Genomic DNA, 17,038 nt, shown 5'->3' on the forward strand with positions numbered 1-17,038 from the left:
CATCTTGTATGCTGCAGGCAGTATTTTATAGAGAGATGAATATAATTAATTGCTCTTATTTCAGCCTGACTTATTCTACATGGTTTCTATAATAAGTAAAAGCAATAAATGCACGTTTGGGGAAACTGCTGCCTAGTTAATATTAAAACCTAGTCCATACATATATGTCTGCATATGGCCTGGTGGCACCTCTGTGCTCCAGAAAGAAAAACCATCACGTTTCAAACTGTGGTCCCTACATGAGACAGGTCTGATTCTGCAAAATGCTGAGCAGCAGCAAAGTGGGAGAAAGTCAGTTAGTTTAGGCTACTCAGCTGTCGTAGGAGATGCTGTAAACTTTGCAAACCCAGATCCTACGGTAACTACTAGTCTCTGAACAGACATCACTGACATTTCTGGGTGCCCTCCTTACAGAAAGGAAATGAGGCACCTTGACATCTCCACACATTTCTAAAGAAAATTTGTCTTTAGTAAGGGGAATTAGCAATGGAAAGGTTCTCTCCCATGACAGGGATCAAAGGAAATTTCCCTTTAATGTCAGATTTCAACAAATGCTATTAAATTGCATTTAGCAATCTTTGGTAGAAATTTTCCCAAAGAGCTCTTCACTTGAAGTCAACCTGTCACTGTCATTCCAGTAAACACTGCAGAAGTTAAACTAGTCCTAGCCAGACTACTAATTTATGTTAATATTATGCTCTCTTGAGATAGCAAAAAGTATGGTTAGATCACTGAAATATTCCACAGTAACTTCCAGTCCCTGTCACACTTTCTATTGTTGCTGAACACGCTGTGAATGCTCAGAAAACTTGTCATTTCAGCTAGAAAACTGCCAGGCAGAAATATTAACTCACTAATTCTAAAGTTAAGCTCATTTGGGCCAAGGCATGTTTATATTAAATTTACCAGAGGCAATTCTGGCAGCTAGCAGAAAGGTTGTTTCTGTCCTTACATTACCCTCTTTGGTTTAGTTGCCATGCAACATGTAAAAACACAATCTCACCTCCACCTAAAAATTCATGCTAATCTTGGTTTCTCGTGGAAAATCACAACAAACACACTTTTCCCAGAGAGGACAACCAAGTGGGATGACAAGATACTTTCCTACCAGGCCACTAGCAGGCAGGCAGATCATAAAAATAACAGGTAAAATTAACTTTTACTGTCCAACAGCACAGGGAAAACAGTTATATCATAAAGCCATTTTCTAGCATTGTTTCAGCTACAATACAGGGAGACATTATTAACATCATAAGTAAAGAACTGTCACTGTTGATGTGCAATCCTTATCCCAGCAACATTCCTTTGGGACATGGGGCTGGAAAGGACAGTCTAGAGTTTGAGAGCAAACAGGAAAATAAAGAAAAATGGCCTAGAAATTAAAGCAATAAAATAAAACCCTCCTTCAGTTATGTAGTGACCAGGAGATCTGGCTATCCTTTCAACAGTTTGGAAAGAACAAAACAAGAGTTCTTACCCTCCAGGGGATCCCTGGTGAGTCCCAGCTGGCTGATAATATAACGAGGAATGTCGCATTTAATTCCTTGCCCTTCCTTGGCATGGCCTTCTGCAGCTTCTAACAAATGGTAGAACTCTTCAGGATCAAACTCCTACAGCAAAGCAGTGAGAGAAACAGAGAGAGGTAAATAATGCAGCTTCACAGTTATGAAGGTAAAGGTTTCTCCTCCAAACAGGAGATTCCTCAGAAACTCTCTTCCCACTCTGCTCTGCAAAAACAACAGACAGTTAAATCCTGCTGGGTGTCCACTGGCTTAGATCTGCAAACCAAAACAGGACAAAGACTGTAGGGACTTTTTAGAAACCAAGCCCAAACTATCAGATAAAATGGTCTTGATAATGTAAGCATCAGTGTGGACACACCTCCCAGTTTTGCCACACTGAGATGTGACAGGGAAAGGTCTGTTATGAGGACTGAGGCACCACCTTTTGCCACCTCTATCTGACAGGTGACTTAGCACAACATAAACCTTTCCTGCTGTCAGATGTCACTTCTGATCAAACCATATCCCCACCCAATCCTGTAACTGTCCCAACCTTAGCAATTGCTAATAAAATTATTAATAAAAAAACAACTGCTATTTTAACATAGTACAGGATCACCTTAGGAACTCAGTCTTGGTGTATGTGATCTCTAAGGCCAGGAAAGGTTATAGAAGGTGTGATCTCTTTTACTGGACTAACAGATACAAGAGGAAATAAAAGAAAGGTTTAGGCAGCAGGAGCAGCCTGCTTAGAAGCAAGTTCACTAGTTAACTTCAGCTTTCCCCTACAAACCTCATCATTCACCAGCAATGAGCAGCTTCACCAAGTTTCTTCAAATATTTTCCAGTGAAATGGGATAAAAGGGGAAGAGTTACACACACAGCTGTGAGGACATCAGTAAAGAATTGATGTGAGTGTGGTCAGCAGCATAAGAGAAAAGAGAGCACAGAACTGCAAACAAGAAAAGGAAATTAGAGATTGTAATGATGTCGAGATATTTGAACGGTTAGAGAAACAGAACAGATGCACTTTTCCGTGATTGCTCCAAGTAATACTGCTTGGATAGATGCTGTCACCAAATACAGTAACAATGCAAGAAACAAAGTTCCTTCCAAAATCTTCTGGAAAAGGATTAATCAACACTCTCAGAACTGGCAGAGAGCAGGAGCCAGACCAGAAAGAGATGGTCAACAGTGCAATACAGAGAGCAAGGTGAAAGGGATGTTGGAGTCAAGAAAGGACTCTTCAAGGTACAATTGCAAATCATTTATTGGTGAGTAAAGGACAGAATTAAAAAAAACCAAACTTGGTGACAAAAAATTAAAACGTTCAAAAATTAAGAAATTAAATAAATTCCTGTTTTGGTTTCTTTATAGTAGATTTAATCATTTAAATACAGAAGAATGATCCCTACTATGTAGAGGCAGATGCTACAGTAAAATAAACTGAAAAAAGAATAAATTGGACACTTTTTCCCAAAGCTAGTTTCAGAGATGCACAAAACACATTATTGTTTTCTTGAAGCCCCAGAGATTCACTCTGTCAATAAATGTTTCACAGTCCAACAGGTAAACAAAGACTGAAGCCAAATAGCTTAAGTTTAGAATATTTTAATGCCTTCAACTCCATTAAAACAATCACAACCATCACAAGCATTGCTTATATGGTCATTTATTTACAAGAAAGAAGAAGAAGCTGTGTTACTGAAATTAACCTCAATATTAAATTGTAGAAAAAATGCTTATAAATTCACATATAATTGAAGCTAAAACTTAAATTACAAAAGTATATAAAAACAAAAATGAGATGTAGTTCTCAAAAGCTATTTAAATGGTTGACTATCCATTACTGTATTTCTTGTTTTATGGGATAAAAGGAACATTAATATTTAATTCTTCGTGTCACCAGATTAAAATATGTATTTGGAAAAAAAATGCTAGAAAGGCAATGCAGGTTAAAAAAAACAAGGGAGGCTAACACAGAGATCCAAATATTATTTTTATACTTTGGACTCCAGCCACTTCATTGTCAAGGTTGTCACCACATACTTTGGAATTCATTACTCAAATCTCAGTGATTTCGCTGCTTCCACCTGCTCCCACTCACTTTACAGAACATCAGGTGCATAAGACATAGAGGAACCTGGAGACACTGATTTGCAGCTAAGAGGTGCCTTGAGTTTGGAACTCTTAGCAGGTACAGAGATGGATGCATAAAATTCACTGAAGTTTCATGTTTTCCTAGATGATGTGTTACTGTTAGAGTGTACACAAGCATAAATGACAGTGGTGAATGCAGCAAATACAACCACAGTAAGTTTAAATTTGTCTCCTTTCTTCACTGTCTTCACTTCAAAAAAAAAATTGAAGAAGTGCTGGAAGATAACTGAAGTCACAAAAAGTCATCTAAATCACAAAAATGGTTTTGAAAATCAAAGAACTCCCAGGCTGAATGGAGGTGAACCCAGGATTTTCAATGTAATCTGGGAGACTTCTTGAATAAGTAAGTGTAGGTTTCTATCTTGCTGGTTGTGCAGCCTACTTCATCACTGACAGTGGTCTTCCTTTTACTGTAGGGTTCCCAGCAAAGCAATCCATCTGATGGGCATGGAGGAGGACCAAGAGAACCCTCCAAAGTCTACCCGTTCTTAGGACCTCTGCAGGTGTTTCCAAAAACTGGTACCATTGGAAAGACTTGACCACTCTTGTCGACTTTGTCAAAGAAATCTCTGCAAAACTCATCCATCTTTAGTGACTCCAAAGATAAAGTCACCCTGGACTTTATCATGAATGCCCTCAACATTCTTCACATGTTAACTCTGCATTTATACCCAGCCACAGATTCCTAATCTAGCCAACTTCTCTAATGACTGAAACAAATGTAGCATCTCTGCCATTTTAATGTCCAGAAAGAACCACCATGTGTGTGCTTTGACACACCAGGGAATTTCATCCTGTCATTAAATAAGTTTCCACTGTAGGTTTGTGACACCTTCTCCAGCACTCATAATTTTTGCTGACTCTTCCCTATACTCTAAACCACTTTTTCAACATCCTTTTGAAATGCAGTCACTGAACTGACTCCTATAACCAAAAAACACCACATAGCTGTGTATACAAGAGGCCTGATCACCTCTTCCCATATATATTCAAGATTTATATTAACCCTCTTGCTGTGGCATGACAGTGAGAATGAGTGTTCAGGCTGTTTCTCCACTGTACCTAGAAAATATCTTTGGAGTTGCAGGACTTCAGGACACAGTGGACTATTTCATTGGGATTGCCTAAACACTTTTCACCATTTCATAGAATTAAATTTAAAAATACATTCTTATTAACCAAATTAAGTTGTTTAAAAAGCAGTGAGACTTGCTTTCGCACAAATTCCAACAGCACCAAATAGGATTTCAAACCCAGGCTTCTAAATCTCCTCGGATCTCACACTCCTCTATCCCACTGCGTGATCACAGCTGGGAAAAACTGGCACCAGGTTTCCCTTCAATTGCTTGGTCCATTTATATAATGGTAGGGAACTTCTTCCTTAGTGACAGATCTTCCTTGGCACGGTGTTTTGGACACCGTACTCACACCATACATTTGTTTACAGGCTCCTTACTGTAGCTACCAACAACAGAAGGAAAATCCGGTGGCATCAAATAGCCTGGAATAATGCCAACAGCTACATCAGGCCCCTCCATAAACTTTACACCAAAATATAATTTAGCTGCAGTTGCAGCTGACAGTCCAGCAGAGAGATACTTCTATATTAACTCAAAAGACACGTAGCACTTTTTTTTTTTTTTTTAAATATCAATTTATTTTACATCAACATTTTAATGAGAATTTAAAGCTTTCTCTTGAAGGTTTGGTGCTCCTTATCTCCTCAAACACACAGGCCACTCTTTAGATCCTGCCCACACTTACCAGGCACTCGAGCAGCCGAGCTGGCCGAGCAATGATAATCATCAGCTTCTTCACCAGCTGGGTGACGAAGGCGACCTCGGAGCTCTCGGATCGCTCGTGGGCCTGTGGAGAGCAGAACATCACATTACAGGCCCAGCACTGAACTCTTCATTTCAGTGTGCCAGGTGATGAACACAGAGCAATCCCCAGCTCAGCGACCATAACTCAGCAGCAGAAGCGTGACTTGAGTCAGGGCAGGCAATGAGCTGAGCTCAGCCAAGTCACATAGAGCTTTTCCATTACAACTGACTCCTATTATCATGCAAGAGATATTTCAAAGGCTCTATTTGCATTATATCATCTATCAATTATATTAGATACAATGTGGCTTTAGTTTATTTTTTTAAATGAGAAGGGGAATACTGATTTTTTTCAATTTTTATCTTCCAGGCAACACTGACATCTAGGTAATGACTAACAGCCACACATATTTCTAGGCTTTACTGTCAGCTAGAATTTGAACTACTTCTGTTCATCATCAAGAAGAACTTAACTTCAGTTTCTCCTTTTTTAATTTTATCAATCCTGCTGAACAAATGCAGCAGTGCATTGCATGCCATGTAGGACCAAGCAGACAAGCAAAGCAAAGAGCATACAGAAACTTAATTCAGAGGATTTACTCCTGCCTGTTACTTTACCAGATTTCAGTAAAAATTCAAGGCTTAGTTTCAAGATATATGCATGTGTGTGTGTGTCTGAGACAGTGCCTTTTTATAGCAGTAAACATACTAAAATAATTTAAACAAAAAAAAAAACACAACACAAAAAGTCCCCCAAGGACAAATTTGAACAAGCTCCCCAAATTACTCTTCTTTTGCTGAAGCACACAACGGTTACATTATGAGTCCTGGAGCAGAAATAAAATAGTGTTTCATTGCAGAGTGCTAAAAAGGTGGTTCCAATGACATGCAAAAACTCTTAAAGTATAGTTATTTTTCTCCCAGGGTTCCCCCAGTCACAAATATAGAGTTCAGAACTTAACCAGTGAGGTTTTGCTGGCAATGAGCCCCTTGCTTATAGGAATGATATTTTGTCAACAAGAATGCAAGCAGTAATAAAATAAAAGGTTCATTTAGAATTGTTCACTAGCACCATCTAAGAAAAAGAAGTCTGAGAGGTCAAATCACAAGTGGTGATTACCTAAAAGAACAATAAAAACACAAGGAAGCCAAAATTCAGAGCTCTAAATACACAGGCAGCATTTTAAACAATATATCTCTGATACTTTGCTACAAAAAAAAAAAATTTAAAAGTTCATTATTTCTCATTTTGACAGAGGTCAGAATAGAAATGTTGATTGTCTCCTTCTGCACTGATTAGCTGGGACTAGAATTTTAACCTTGAAAAGAACAATGTATGTGCTAGTTCATTACCTAAAAACATCAGAGATCCTTCCTGGCTATAGAGCCTTAAAAAATGGATTATTTTGAAAGTATTGAAATAAGTTGTAGGGTTTTTTCCCCCTAACTAAAAGGTATTTGCTAATTATAAAATAGAAAATAATCACAACGAAGATTATTAGTATTCACTTTGTGTCCTCTAATGCATTATGCAAACTTATAAGTTAAAATATGAATTCTAGAAAGAAATTAATGCTTTCATATTTGAAAAGCCATTCCAGATCACCAGGGGTTAGATGCATTGAAATTAATAAATAAAACATCAACAACTTTTTATTATTTGAAATATGAGCCATGCGATTGGGAAGTCCTTTTCTTCCCCTCTACATAGGTTATATTATGTAAAAATATAATAGAATAGATATAATTCATCATTTTGCATCCATTTATATTGTTAAAGTGAACCTCAGTCTTTTAAATCAAGTCCTTTTGTTTTCTCCTTTTCTCATCTATGACAATTCAGGCAAAATAACCTAAAAATGTAACTAATTTAATCAGGTGTCTGTTTTGAAAATGAAAAGCCAGACCATGACTGCCAAATGATACAGAAAAGCAAAAGGAAAAAAAAAATAATTACAAAAACCAAACACAACTTGTAACAGCCACTCAGCCATCATCTCTGCACAGCGCTGCTCTTCCAAGATCCTCAGGAAAACTGCCTCTTCTTCTTTCCTCCTCACACAGGACAGCCCAGACATCCCTACAGACGTCTTGTTTACAGCCTGTCCCAGGGACAGAGCCTGGGATCCGGAGGGTTACTCAGCCAAGCACTGCCTGCCACCTCCACCTGCCGGGTACCAGACGTGCCACCTCACCCACAGCTCCCCATGAGGACACGCTTTGCCTGAAGGATGCTGGTGGCATTTCAGGGTTTCCCCCACACACACTCCGCCTCCCAAGGGGAGGAGGGAGAGGCTGATGGGGTTGTGGGGAGAGGCTGATGCCATTCCTGCACACATTGCCGGTGACACGTGTACGGGAGGTAGCGACGGCTAATTTACAAACCCATTGCCTTATCTGAAAGACCCATCCGTCACTAACTGTAGCTACTGGGGCATGAAATTAAAATCACTGTCCTCCCCTGGGGTTCAGCAGGACCAATAGCTGGGATATATGCAAGTCACAACGCTGTAATTGAGCTAATATACTGATGGAAACCAAAACAATAGACCTGCAAAAGCCAAGAACCAATAAATTTACACTCAGGCTCCTATTAAGAAAGCAATCCCAATCAGAATATCCATTTGCACATGTGCACCATCAGTCACTGCAGTACAGTACTTACACCCTCCCCTGTTTCTTTTGTTCCATGCACAGAAACACCTGTAATCCTTCACTTTCCTGACCAGCTGGTTACACCTACACAACAGTCATTAGACTTCTTTTTTGACTCTGGCCAGTAAAACTCTGGCCAGTTTTACCTCATCAATTCAGCCAAGCAATAACAGACTATAATCTTTTGTTTCCCAGTAACCTGAGGTCCTGTCCCATCCTCTAACCCATGGCAACAGATAAAGAACTGAATATTGTATATTCTTTTTTATATAAGTGCTTTATCTTATTTTTCAAAATCTTTATTTTGAATGTGAAGTGTAACATTCAAGCTCATGTTTTCCAAAATAAAGGAAATCTCTTAAATTCATTTTTGCTTCATGATAATTTCAATGATGCAATAAGCAATAAGTTTTCTGGCTAAAAGACAATATTTCATGCTCCAAACAAGGGAAAAGATCTCATTTGCCAGAACTAAAGAGATTTGTTGGCATGTTATTACGAAAGCCAGGATCTAAAAATCTTCTAAAAGCTTTCTGGTTTGGTATATTTAAACAGCTCATTATTTACATACTCAATTACTCTGGTTTATATTTTTACAATATAAAGTAGACTCAAACTATTAAATCAAGTTTCCTCTCTATGGTTTGGAATGCTGTGCAAGTTTAGTTTGTGACGAGGTGTTGGAATTGACACCTTAAAAAAGAATTTCAGGAGAATCCATTCTTTCACAGGAATACTGTATGAAAATCCATGGGTATTCCTGCCACTTGCTGACCTCATTCCTCACCAATAAAGCATCTTCCCAACCTTTAAATACGTTATAAAAATATACCATAAAACTACATATCCTGCTGCACAGACCATACAACTGCCTAAGCCAAAGAGCTTTTTGGATGACCTTGCAATTGGTATTATTTATGTAGGGAGTAACTGTGTGATACCTCACAAGCTAAGCAAAGGTTAAGACCCTGCCACCACATTTGGAATAATCAAACTTTCTTGCAATTTCAGATGAGTCATCCAAAAGAAATATTATCACCAATTTCTATATATTTCAACTGAAAGGTCCCAATTATTTCCTTGTAGAGTGCAGTTTGAAGGGCAAAGAAAGAGTAGGAAGTAGAAAAAACAAGTAGCTTTTAAATATTAAAATAAAAAAGATAAGCCAAGGAACTACGATAAGACAGAAAAAGAATAAATTACAAAGATGTGGAATGAAACCTTTGGCATTCCTCTGCTGTCTTTAATGTCTTTGTTCTCTTCCTTCCTGGCCTGCCCTGCCTCCCTTGTCTCTCTAAACTTTCCTTTTAATCACTTCTAGCCCACCTTACTTCCTACAGTAAATCAATTAAACTTAAGAGCTGACCCTTCTCTCACCTTCTCTGCAGAAGATGTTCAGGAGGAAGGGGTCAACCTCAATTCCCGAACAAGCTCCGAGATGACCATTGTATCTTCTCTAATAACAGTAAAATGTCACCTTTCCCTGTGCTTCAGAGCAGCAGTATCATGCCCATAGGATCAAGGGGAAAAGGACATTTAAGGAGTGTGTTTTGAGGATTTGTTCTGAGGGAGAGGGGAGAAAAGGAAAAAGCTGATTTATCTGACCCACACGTCCATTGGGATCCTGATTAACCTCTTCAGGCCAGAAGACAGGACTGAAACTGCAGACTGGAAGTGGCCAGCCCCAGTTTATGGCTCTTAATTCCTTACAGTATGAGAAATCACTGTCCACGCACAGAGGAGGAAAGTCCAGGAGAGGGAGAATTTCAGGCCCCAAGGGTGTGCTACCAGAAACACACTGTAGTCCCCCTGCACCCCTAAAATGTGATTTCACCAAGTGTATACACCTACTTTTAATGAAACCTTTCCAGCTTCAAAACCATCACCCAAAGAGGCCTGACCCTTTATTTCACAGCTGACACGTGCAAATACTCTGCTTCCAGACTCCAGAGATTCCAGGGGGACCCACATGCATCCACAAGTGGTTACTGATATCCCACAGGCAGACAACCACATAGGCCCTCAAAAGATATTCCTTACTTCTCTTGATCTGTTAAAATTATATTCCCCATCCAAGCAGAACACCACAAATCCAAACGTGATGCATTTTTCTCACACGCATAATAAATACCAGGAAAATTACAGTCACACTCATATAAAGGGGATAGCCAAAAATTTTAGTTGATACAAGGGAAGATTCTGCAGCTTTCACAAAGCTTTGTAATACAATAACTGTACATTAATACAGTATTTTTATTCATTTGCCATTTTCTAATGAAACAGTGGCAAAGAGGCACAAGCTACTGCAACTCATGCCAGTGGGTTGGCAGACAGATCAATGACTATAAAAATCATCACGGAAAACAAATGATTTCAGGTGTTCTGTTTCTAGATGTCTCTGTGATGTTTGTTATCTGAGACTGTAATCTCTATAAATCCTGCCTTTTCAGCTTGCTATCTCACTAAATCAAAGCAGAAGATTAGGAAGAAATTCCCAAACAGAGGTCTGGACCCAGCAACTGGTAATAGCACTGACTCTTCAAAACAGTTATAGCATAAATTCTAAGAGATTTTTAAATTTAATATTATTGTCATTTTACAGGATAAGAGCAATTTTTAACGAGTAGCTGAAGCACACTGAGCATGCATTAAAATTGTGCCCCCTTGTGTATTTTCATATGCTTTGATCACCACAAAACACACACAGAAGTACTGAAAGCCACAACTGGATTAAGTTCAGCTAAGAAAATCTTTTATGAAAAATGTAAAGCAACACCAAAAACTATGGCCTTTTCACTCCTTGAAGGCACTATTTTAATTAACAAATCATTCAGAGTCTTGAAGTTTGTGAAAGAAAAGTTCAGTAATTTCCTTCAACTGAATAAACTCTATTTTCTTAAATGGCAAAGACTGCCTTTGACTTGCTCATATGCATATTTAATTTTTCTACAAATGAAGTTCGCAGGTGAAATGATTTACTCAAATTCACCCATAGCAGAACAACAGCAAACTGGTACAACTCAGATCACCTCAGACACCCCCACCTGTTTCCCCTCCCCTGGAATCAGCATTTTCTCTCCTAAAAATCAAAGCTCTGGCTTATTGGTTAAAGTTTCAACCAAAATAATACACTCTACTTTTCAGAGAGCACTTACATCCTGGAGAAGTTTCTCCAAGTTTTCCTGCAGCTCATAAAAGTACCGAGAAGTAATAAGACCTTCACGTGATTTATCTAGGCAATCTCTGGCCAGTTCAATAACTTGATGATGAATGAAACTTAGGACCCCATCCGCTAATTGCAGCACGTTCTCCGGAGCATTCGAGGCAATAAACTCGGCCAGCCGTTCTTCCATCTGTGCCGTGGCCTAAGAGTACAGAACAAAGAGAAATTACCCCTGAATTTTACTAACACAGATCTTAAAACATAAACGAGCAGGGTGCTAAAAGCAACACTTGCAATTCCGACTCGCACGAGGTTTCAAAAAAAAAATATTGCAAAATACAATAGCATCTTGCTGAGAGTAAAAAACGGCGTATCAGAGGCAAAAGTTACGAGCTAACAACAAAAATTAATCAAAACACACTTTCTGAAAATGCAAATGACCGTAGAAATATCTCGGTCCTGAGGCTGTATTCCCCCCTGGGTCTCCAGAGTAAGGATGTAAGATACGAGGCAGTTTTCAGAACTTTTAGACAGGACCGTGGAAGCTGAAAATCATTGCCCCAAGCAGCAGACACACAGCATTTCTATCACTCTAAGCCCTGATATCCTGTCTCCAGAGGAACATCTATTTTTGCTGGTGGTGGAACAGGAAGGAATGGCCATATCGACAGCTGTGGGATACACGGTCTTCTACACTCATTTCAATGAGATGTTAACTTTCAAAGCTTGCTTCCACAGATTTCAATATTCAGCTTTTTAAAGAGCAAACACACTTATTTTCACTGCAGATCACTTCAGCACATCTCAGCGTAACTGAAGCGTTCAGCTTGATTTTTCTAAAAACACAAATCTAATCTATCCTTATTACTTCTCGAGTATCAAAAGCCCCAGTGGCAAACTTGGGTTTTGTCAAAACCTCCAGTAAAATTAGGATTGACTTGAAAACAAAACTTGGCATTTCCAACGTGTAAATGGAAAGCCTACCAAACCCAAAGAAATCTGGATCAGTATAAGGTAAATTTAATGCAGTTATACAAGGAATACCAAGACAATGTTATTCAGTTTGTTTTGAAATTACTCTTTAAAATAGCTGTTTAAAGTATATGTGAAAATAAACAAAACACCCCTCTTCCAGCCTTGATCTGATTTGGAATTTTAAGAAAAATACAAGTATTAGCTAAAAACATACAGAGAGCCAAAGCATGGCCCTTCTTCTCACTCTTGTAAGCATTTGTCATGCCAATAAAAGACATCAGAAATTTAGTAAACATGAAATACATACAAAAAAAGCTTTTCAGCCTTTTCTATCTGAATCTCTATGTATATTAAATCCATTGCTTCCACTGCAGAATTAATACATGAAGCTGAGTAGGCAGCTTCAAACTCTCAGCAAACTGCACTGCTTGGAAATGAGATGTAGGAGCAGGGCTCCTCCAAAGAGCACTAAAAATTAATCCTGAGCTTGGGCACAAGTTCACTGAATGTAAAAAGTGATTCTTTACCTTTGGAAACCTTTCTTTGTACACATGGTTCATCATTATTATTTCACTGTCAAAGGAAACCGGAGAGCGACCAGGGCTAGAGGAGAAAAGAAATTATGTTACCATTTACAGATATCACACCAAAACCTTTCAAAATCCAGTGCTGGTCATGACACTGCCACACTGACTGTAGCCCTTCCAAACCTTTGAGTTCACTTAGTAATGGGCAGATGCTCTACTCGAGAGAAAATTCTAGCAAGCAATGGCAGTCTGCAGTGATCTGGAAACTGCCAACATCCCTGTCTCCCCATTCACCTTTTTTTGGTGAATTCAAGCCTTAACACAGAAGCATGTAAAACCTCGGTGCATTTGTTGCAGATACATTTGTTATTTCCCTTGCTGTGTTACTGCCCTACACAGCAGCAGGAGCAGCCCTGCTCCAAAAGAAATCACCATGATCTCTGGAGCCTCCAGTGCCAGAAGGGAGCAGAGCAATAGGAAGCAAGGAAGTTGAGATTACTTGCTTTCCTTTGTCTGAAGGATACCACAATACAGGAGGGATGCACAAGCAGTGTTATTCAACTAAATCTTATATATAAAACCCACAAAACTGCACTCCCTTGAGGCACATTATACCACGGATGCATATGCATCTATGCATAGGTTAGCAAGGAACTTCAAGCACAGCAAAAAACCAGGACACTAAGTCTTGACAAGCTGCATTTATATTAGTGTTTGGGTGGGTTTTTTTTAAAGAAGAGTTGCATCTTGTTTCATCACATCTGATGGTATGCAGTGCTCTGACTCATCCTGCCACTGAGGACAGCAGATGAGGTAATGCAGATAATCCCCAGCTACAGGATCGCCTGCAGCATCTCATTTCTCCAGTTACCTTGTTTTAATGTTCAAGACAAGCAAGGGCCTCAGTTATTTGGCATCTTACATGATCATTGTATTTGTGATTTTAAGAGTACTAAATACTGCTAAAAATAATCTGTGTCAAAAAATACAATTTTATCTTGAATGAGTTCAAACATTTCAAACTTTCTAGTGAAGGATGAAATGAATCTCTCTAAATGGAATAAATGCATTTTAAACTTGGAATGCATTACAGTTACTACCTTGTTGCTAACCTGTTTAAAGGAAAAATATTCTTTTGGCAACATATATTAACAATCCAAAGAAAATTTAACTCACTGTCACACAGACTACAGCAATACCAATCTCTTTTTATGCCTTGTGCTGAAATTCCATGAAATACATCGTGTCTTGTTTTTATTACTGTTTATCCCTTAGCTTGGGAAAAGCACTTCAGATTAAATCTCTCACCGAATCCTTACGTTGAAGGAGAAAAAAATTATTTGAACGTTTTGAATATGAAGTAAAAACACATTCTCATCAACTTCCCTTAGCTTGGTAGATAGCTATTTTTAATCAAGGAAAATTTTCTTTAAGAAGAAACTTACATTTATATTCATATGTAATGTATGACATGATTAAACAGAAGGGTAAGAACATTTAAATTCCAGGCCTATAAGCAAATTCCCCCATGTATCTCGCCTGTTATCCTTATCCTTTTCTCTCTAAGGCCAAACAAGCTGACACAAACACGACACTTGTTTACTTGTGTACTTGTGGTACTTCACATGGAGCTGAAGGACTTGGTGAACACAGTTATTGAAGAATTTATTTTTCTCCTGTGTAATTTTTCACTGTGTGATTTAAGTGAGGTATAAATTACAAGGATATATAAGCTCTTTGATACTAACTACAGAAATATGGAGGCACATACATACTTCATTTTAGCACTAACATTTGCACATGCTTAAGTATTTGCTATCTTAGGGCTACAATAAAACATGAGGGACTTTGCCTTTTGCTTTCAAGGCACTTTATTCATATGGATGCAGGAAATTAGGAGCTATGCAGAAATCAAGCTACTTGAGCTGTCCTGCCAGCAGATGTAGCATTTCCTTAGGGAGAACCATGATGACAGGAAAATTTATTGGGTTTGCTTTCGTTTTTTACAATTCTGAAACAATTTCTGTGCACACCAACTGGCAAGAAAATAAACATTTAAAATCCTTCCGCTTCCTTGGGCACTGGCAGTTTTGTCTCTCACCTTTGGGAGCTCATCAATGCCACTTTTTACCATCTAAAACAACAGAGCACCATCCACAAAACTCTGGACAAAACCTCAGATCAAGGTTCACATTGTCATTCAAAATAAAATCTGCTCAATATACCAGGCCAACTTAAATGTCTAGCTGGCTATAGCAAGACTGCAACATAATACACTGCATCATAATTTTTAATGTTGATCCTTAGCTTGGGAAACTAAGGAAATAATTAGCTGGATAACTGACTAACTAACCAAAGGTTGTCTGTCTGGCACTGCTGGGTACTTCACAGCAACTCTGAGACACAGTGAAGTGAAAAAGAAACAAGGACTAGGTAGATAACTTAGGGCCACCAAGGGAGAACATAAGGAAATTTAGAAAAAAAAAGATAAAAGGAGTTTAATATATTTTACTGGCATGACAGCTTTTCAAATGCAAAAGCTTCACACATCTATCTAGCACCAAAAATTTCGCGTACAGAACTAAACCAGTCTAACATTTCAAGCCTCACAAAGGAACAGATTATTTTCTGCAAAACAGAGGACACATGCTGTGCACGTGCATAACATTTTAAGGCAAAAAGCAGGCTGCTTCTCTTTTCTTGGTGCAGACAGGTAGGTCAAAGAAATGATTATTGTCAGTGAGTTTTTCATTTCAGCAGAGCAGACATTAGAAGAATAATATCTGTCCCCTTAAGCTTAGCAGCAGAATGAAAAACTACTCTCTCTTTTCCCCTTCTTCACCCTCCCTCCACTTTATGAAAGATGTGGTGGTAGACTTCCAGTGATATCTATCTCCCAAAAAAATTTCTATAGCCTTCAACTTGTCAAAACTCATGTGTCCTTATCTGATGCTAGAAAGTGAAAATAGCTTATAGACAGCTATTTCAAGGAGTAGCATTTATAGTAAAAACTGAAATCTTACAAAATCTAGTTTAAGTGTGACTAAATAAAACTGAGATGTTTATGAATACCTAATTTTTCCTTCACTGTGACAGCTGTATTTATTAGGAAAAAGCAAAGAAGCTGAAAGCACTGTACTTCCCTCTCATTTCATCCTGTACATAAAGGTTTAATTAGGCTGTATTTACAGTACATTACAAAAGTCAGCAGCCATAGAAAACTTAGAACCATAAGCCTTAATTTTCTGTCCTTTCCAGACACAGAAAATAGAGACCTAAAAGTTGAATAAAGTAGAGACTAAGGTAAACCTAATGCTGAAGGTAAGCCTTCCTCTTCTCTCAAGAAATAATTACTTAAATCTTTGACCTAATGAAAATTACATTAATACTAGAAGTCAGAAAACTGCTGCAACTAGCTCTTTCCAATACTTCAGGTTCTTTATGCATGCCAACAAAGACTGAGACTGCTTCAGAATGAAAGTAGGAAGTTAAAATGATGAGCAGTACAAAGGGCAAATAAGAATATCCAGTTTTACTTGTAACAGAAAACCATGAAAATGGTGAGTGAACCCAAAAATTAATACATTTAAAAACAATCACTCTGAAGAACCTCTTCAAATCAGGTTCACAGAACCCACTGTCTTGAGAGAGAAAACAAAGAGACCAACGTCATCTGTAATGCCGCTAGAATGTATTTTCATAAGGAACAGATGCCTTATGCTTCAGAACATAAACCCATTATCCTTCTCCAGCAAATCCATGGCTCTGTGAATCCCCATTCCGTGGCTTGTGGCGGGTGGCACCTCCTGAGTGCAGCAGCATGAAGGGATGAAGCCACCAAGATCACTCAAGTGGTTAAAGCTGCCCCTTCAGCGCAGTGAAATGAGAGAGCCCCACGACCTGCAGGATCAATTCCAAAGATAAAAATGGTCTGTGCAGGCCCGCTGGTGTGGTTTCACAACACCTATTCCTGCTTCCCATCTTGGGTATTTTATTCTTAAAAGTGGCAACTGGCATTTTCTAGGAGTTTTCTCTGTGTACTGTTGATCCAGCATGTCGGAAGTCAGGTTGGAGGATTGCACTTAAAAAGCACTACCCAGCAAAGAGATGAAGGAGCATATCTGATTAAGGATGATCTCATCTACTTCAACTACATAAAAATTCATTGCAACAATCTTCAGCCCTTTTTCCCTAGACAACATTATCGTGAAATACAAAAAGAGATCAAGAAAA

At 38.5% G+C, this 17,038-nt stretch overlaps 1 protein-coding gene across 12 annotated transcripts in view; it reads right to left on the reverse strand.

Annotated features, from left to right (window-relative positions):
• The window catches only part of MAST2 (microtubule associated serine/threonine kinase 2), a 192,289-nt gene that overhangs the window by 30,579 nt on the left and 144,672 nt on the right, over positions 1–17,038 (reverse strand). For all 12 annotated transcript variants that reach the window (XM_064665343.1, XM_064665345.1, XM_064665342.1 and 9 more), the window contains 4 exons: positions 12,806–12,881; positions 11,296–11,505; positions 5,427–5,528; positions 1,478–1,610 (listed from right to left, as the gene is read on the reverse strand). In XM_064665343.1, the coding sequence (XP_064521413.1) occupies positions 1,478–1,610; positions 5,427–5,528; positions 11,296–11,505; positions 12,806–12,881 (521 nt within the window). The remainder of the gene's footprint in view (positions 1–1,477; positions 1,611–5,426; positions 5,529–11,295; positions 11,506–12,805; positions 12,882–17,038) is intronic.

The sequence above is a fragment of the Pseudopipra pipra genome, chromosome 9 (genome assembly GCF_036250125.1).
Source record: "Pseudopipra pipra isolate bDixPip1 chromosome 9, bDixPip1.hap1, whole genome shotgun sequence".
NCBI lineage: Eukaryota > Metazoa > Chordata > Aves > Passeriformes > Pipridae > Pseudopipra > Pseudopipra pipra.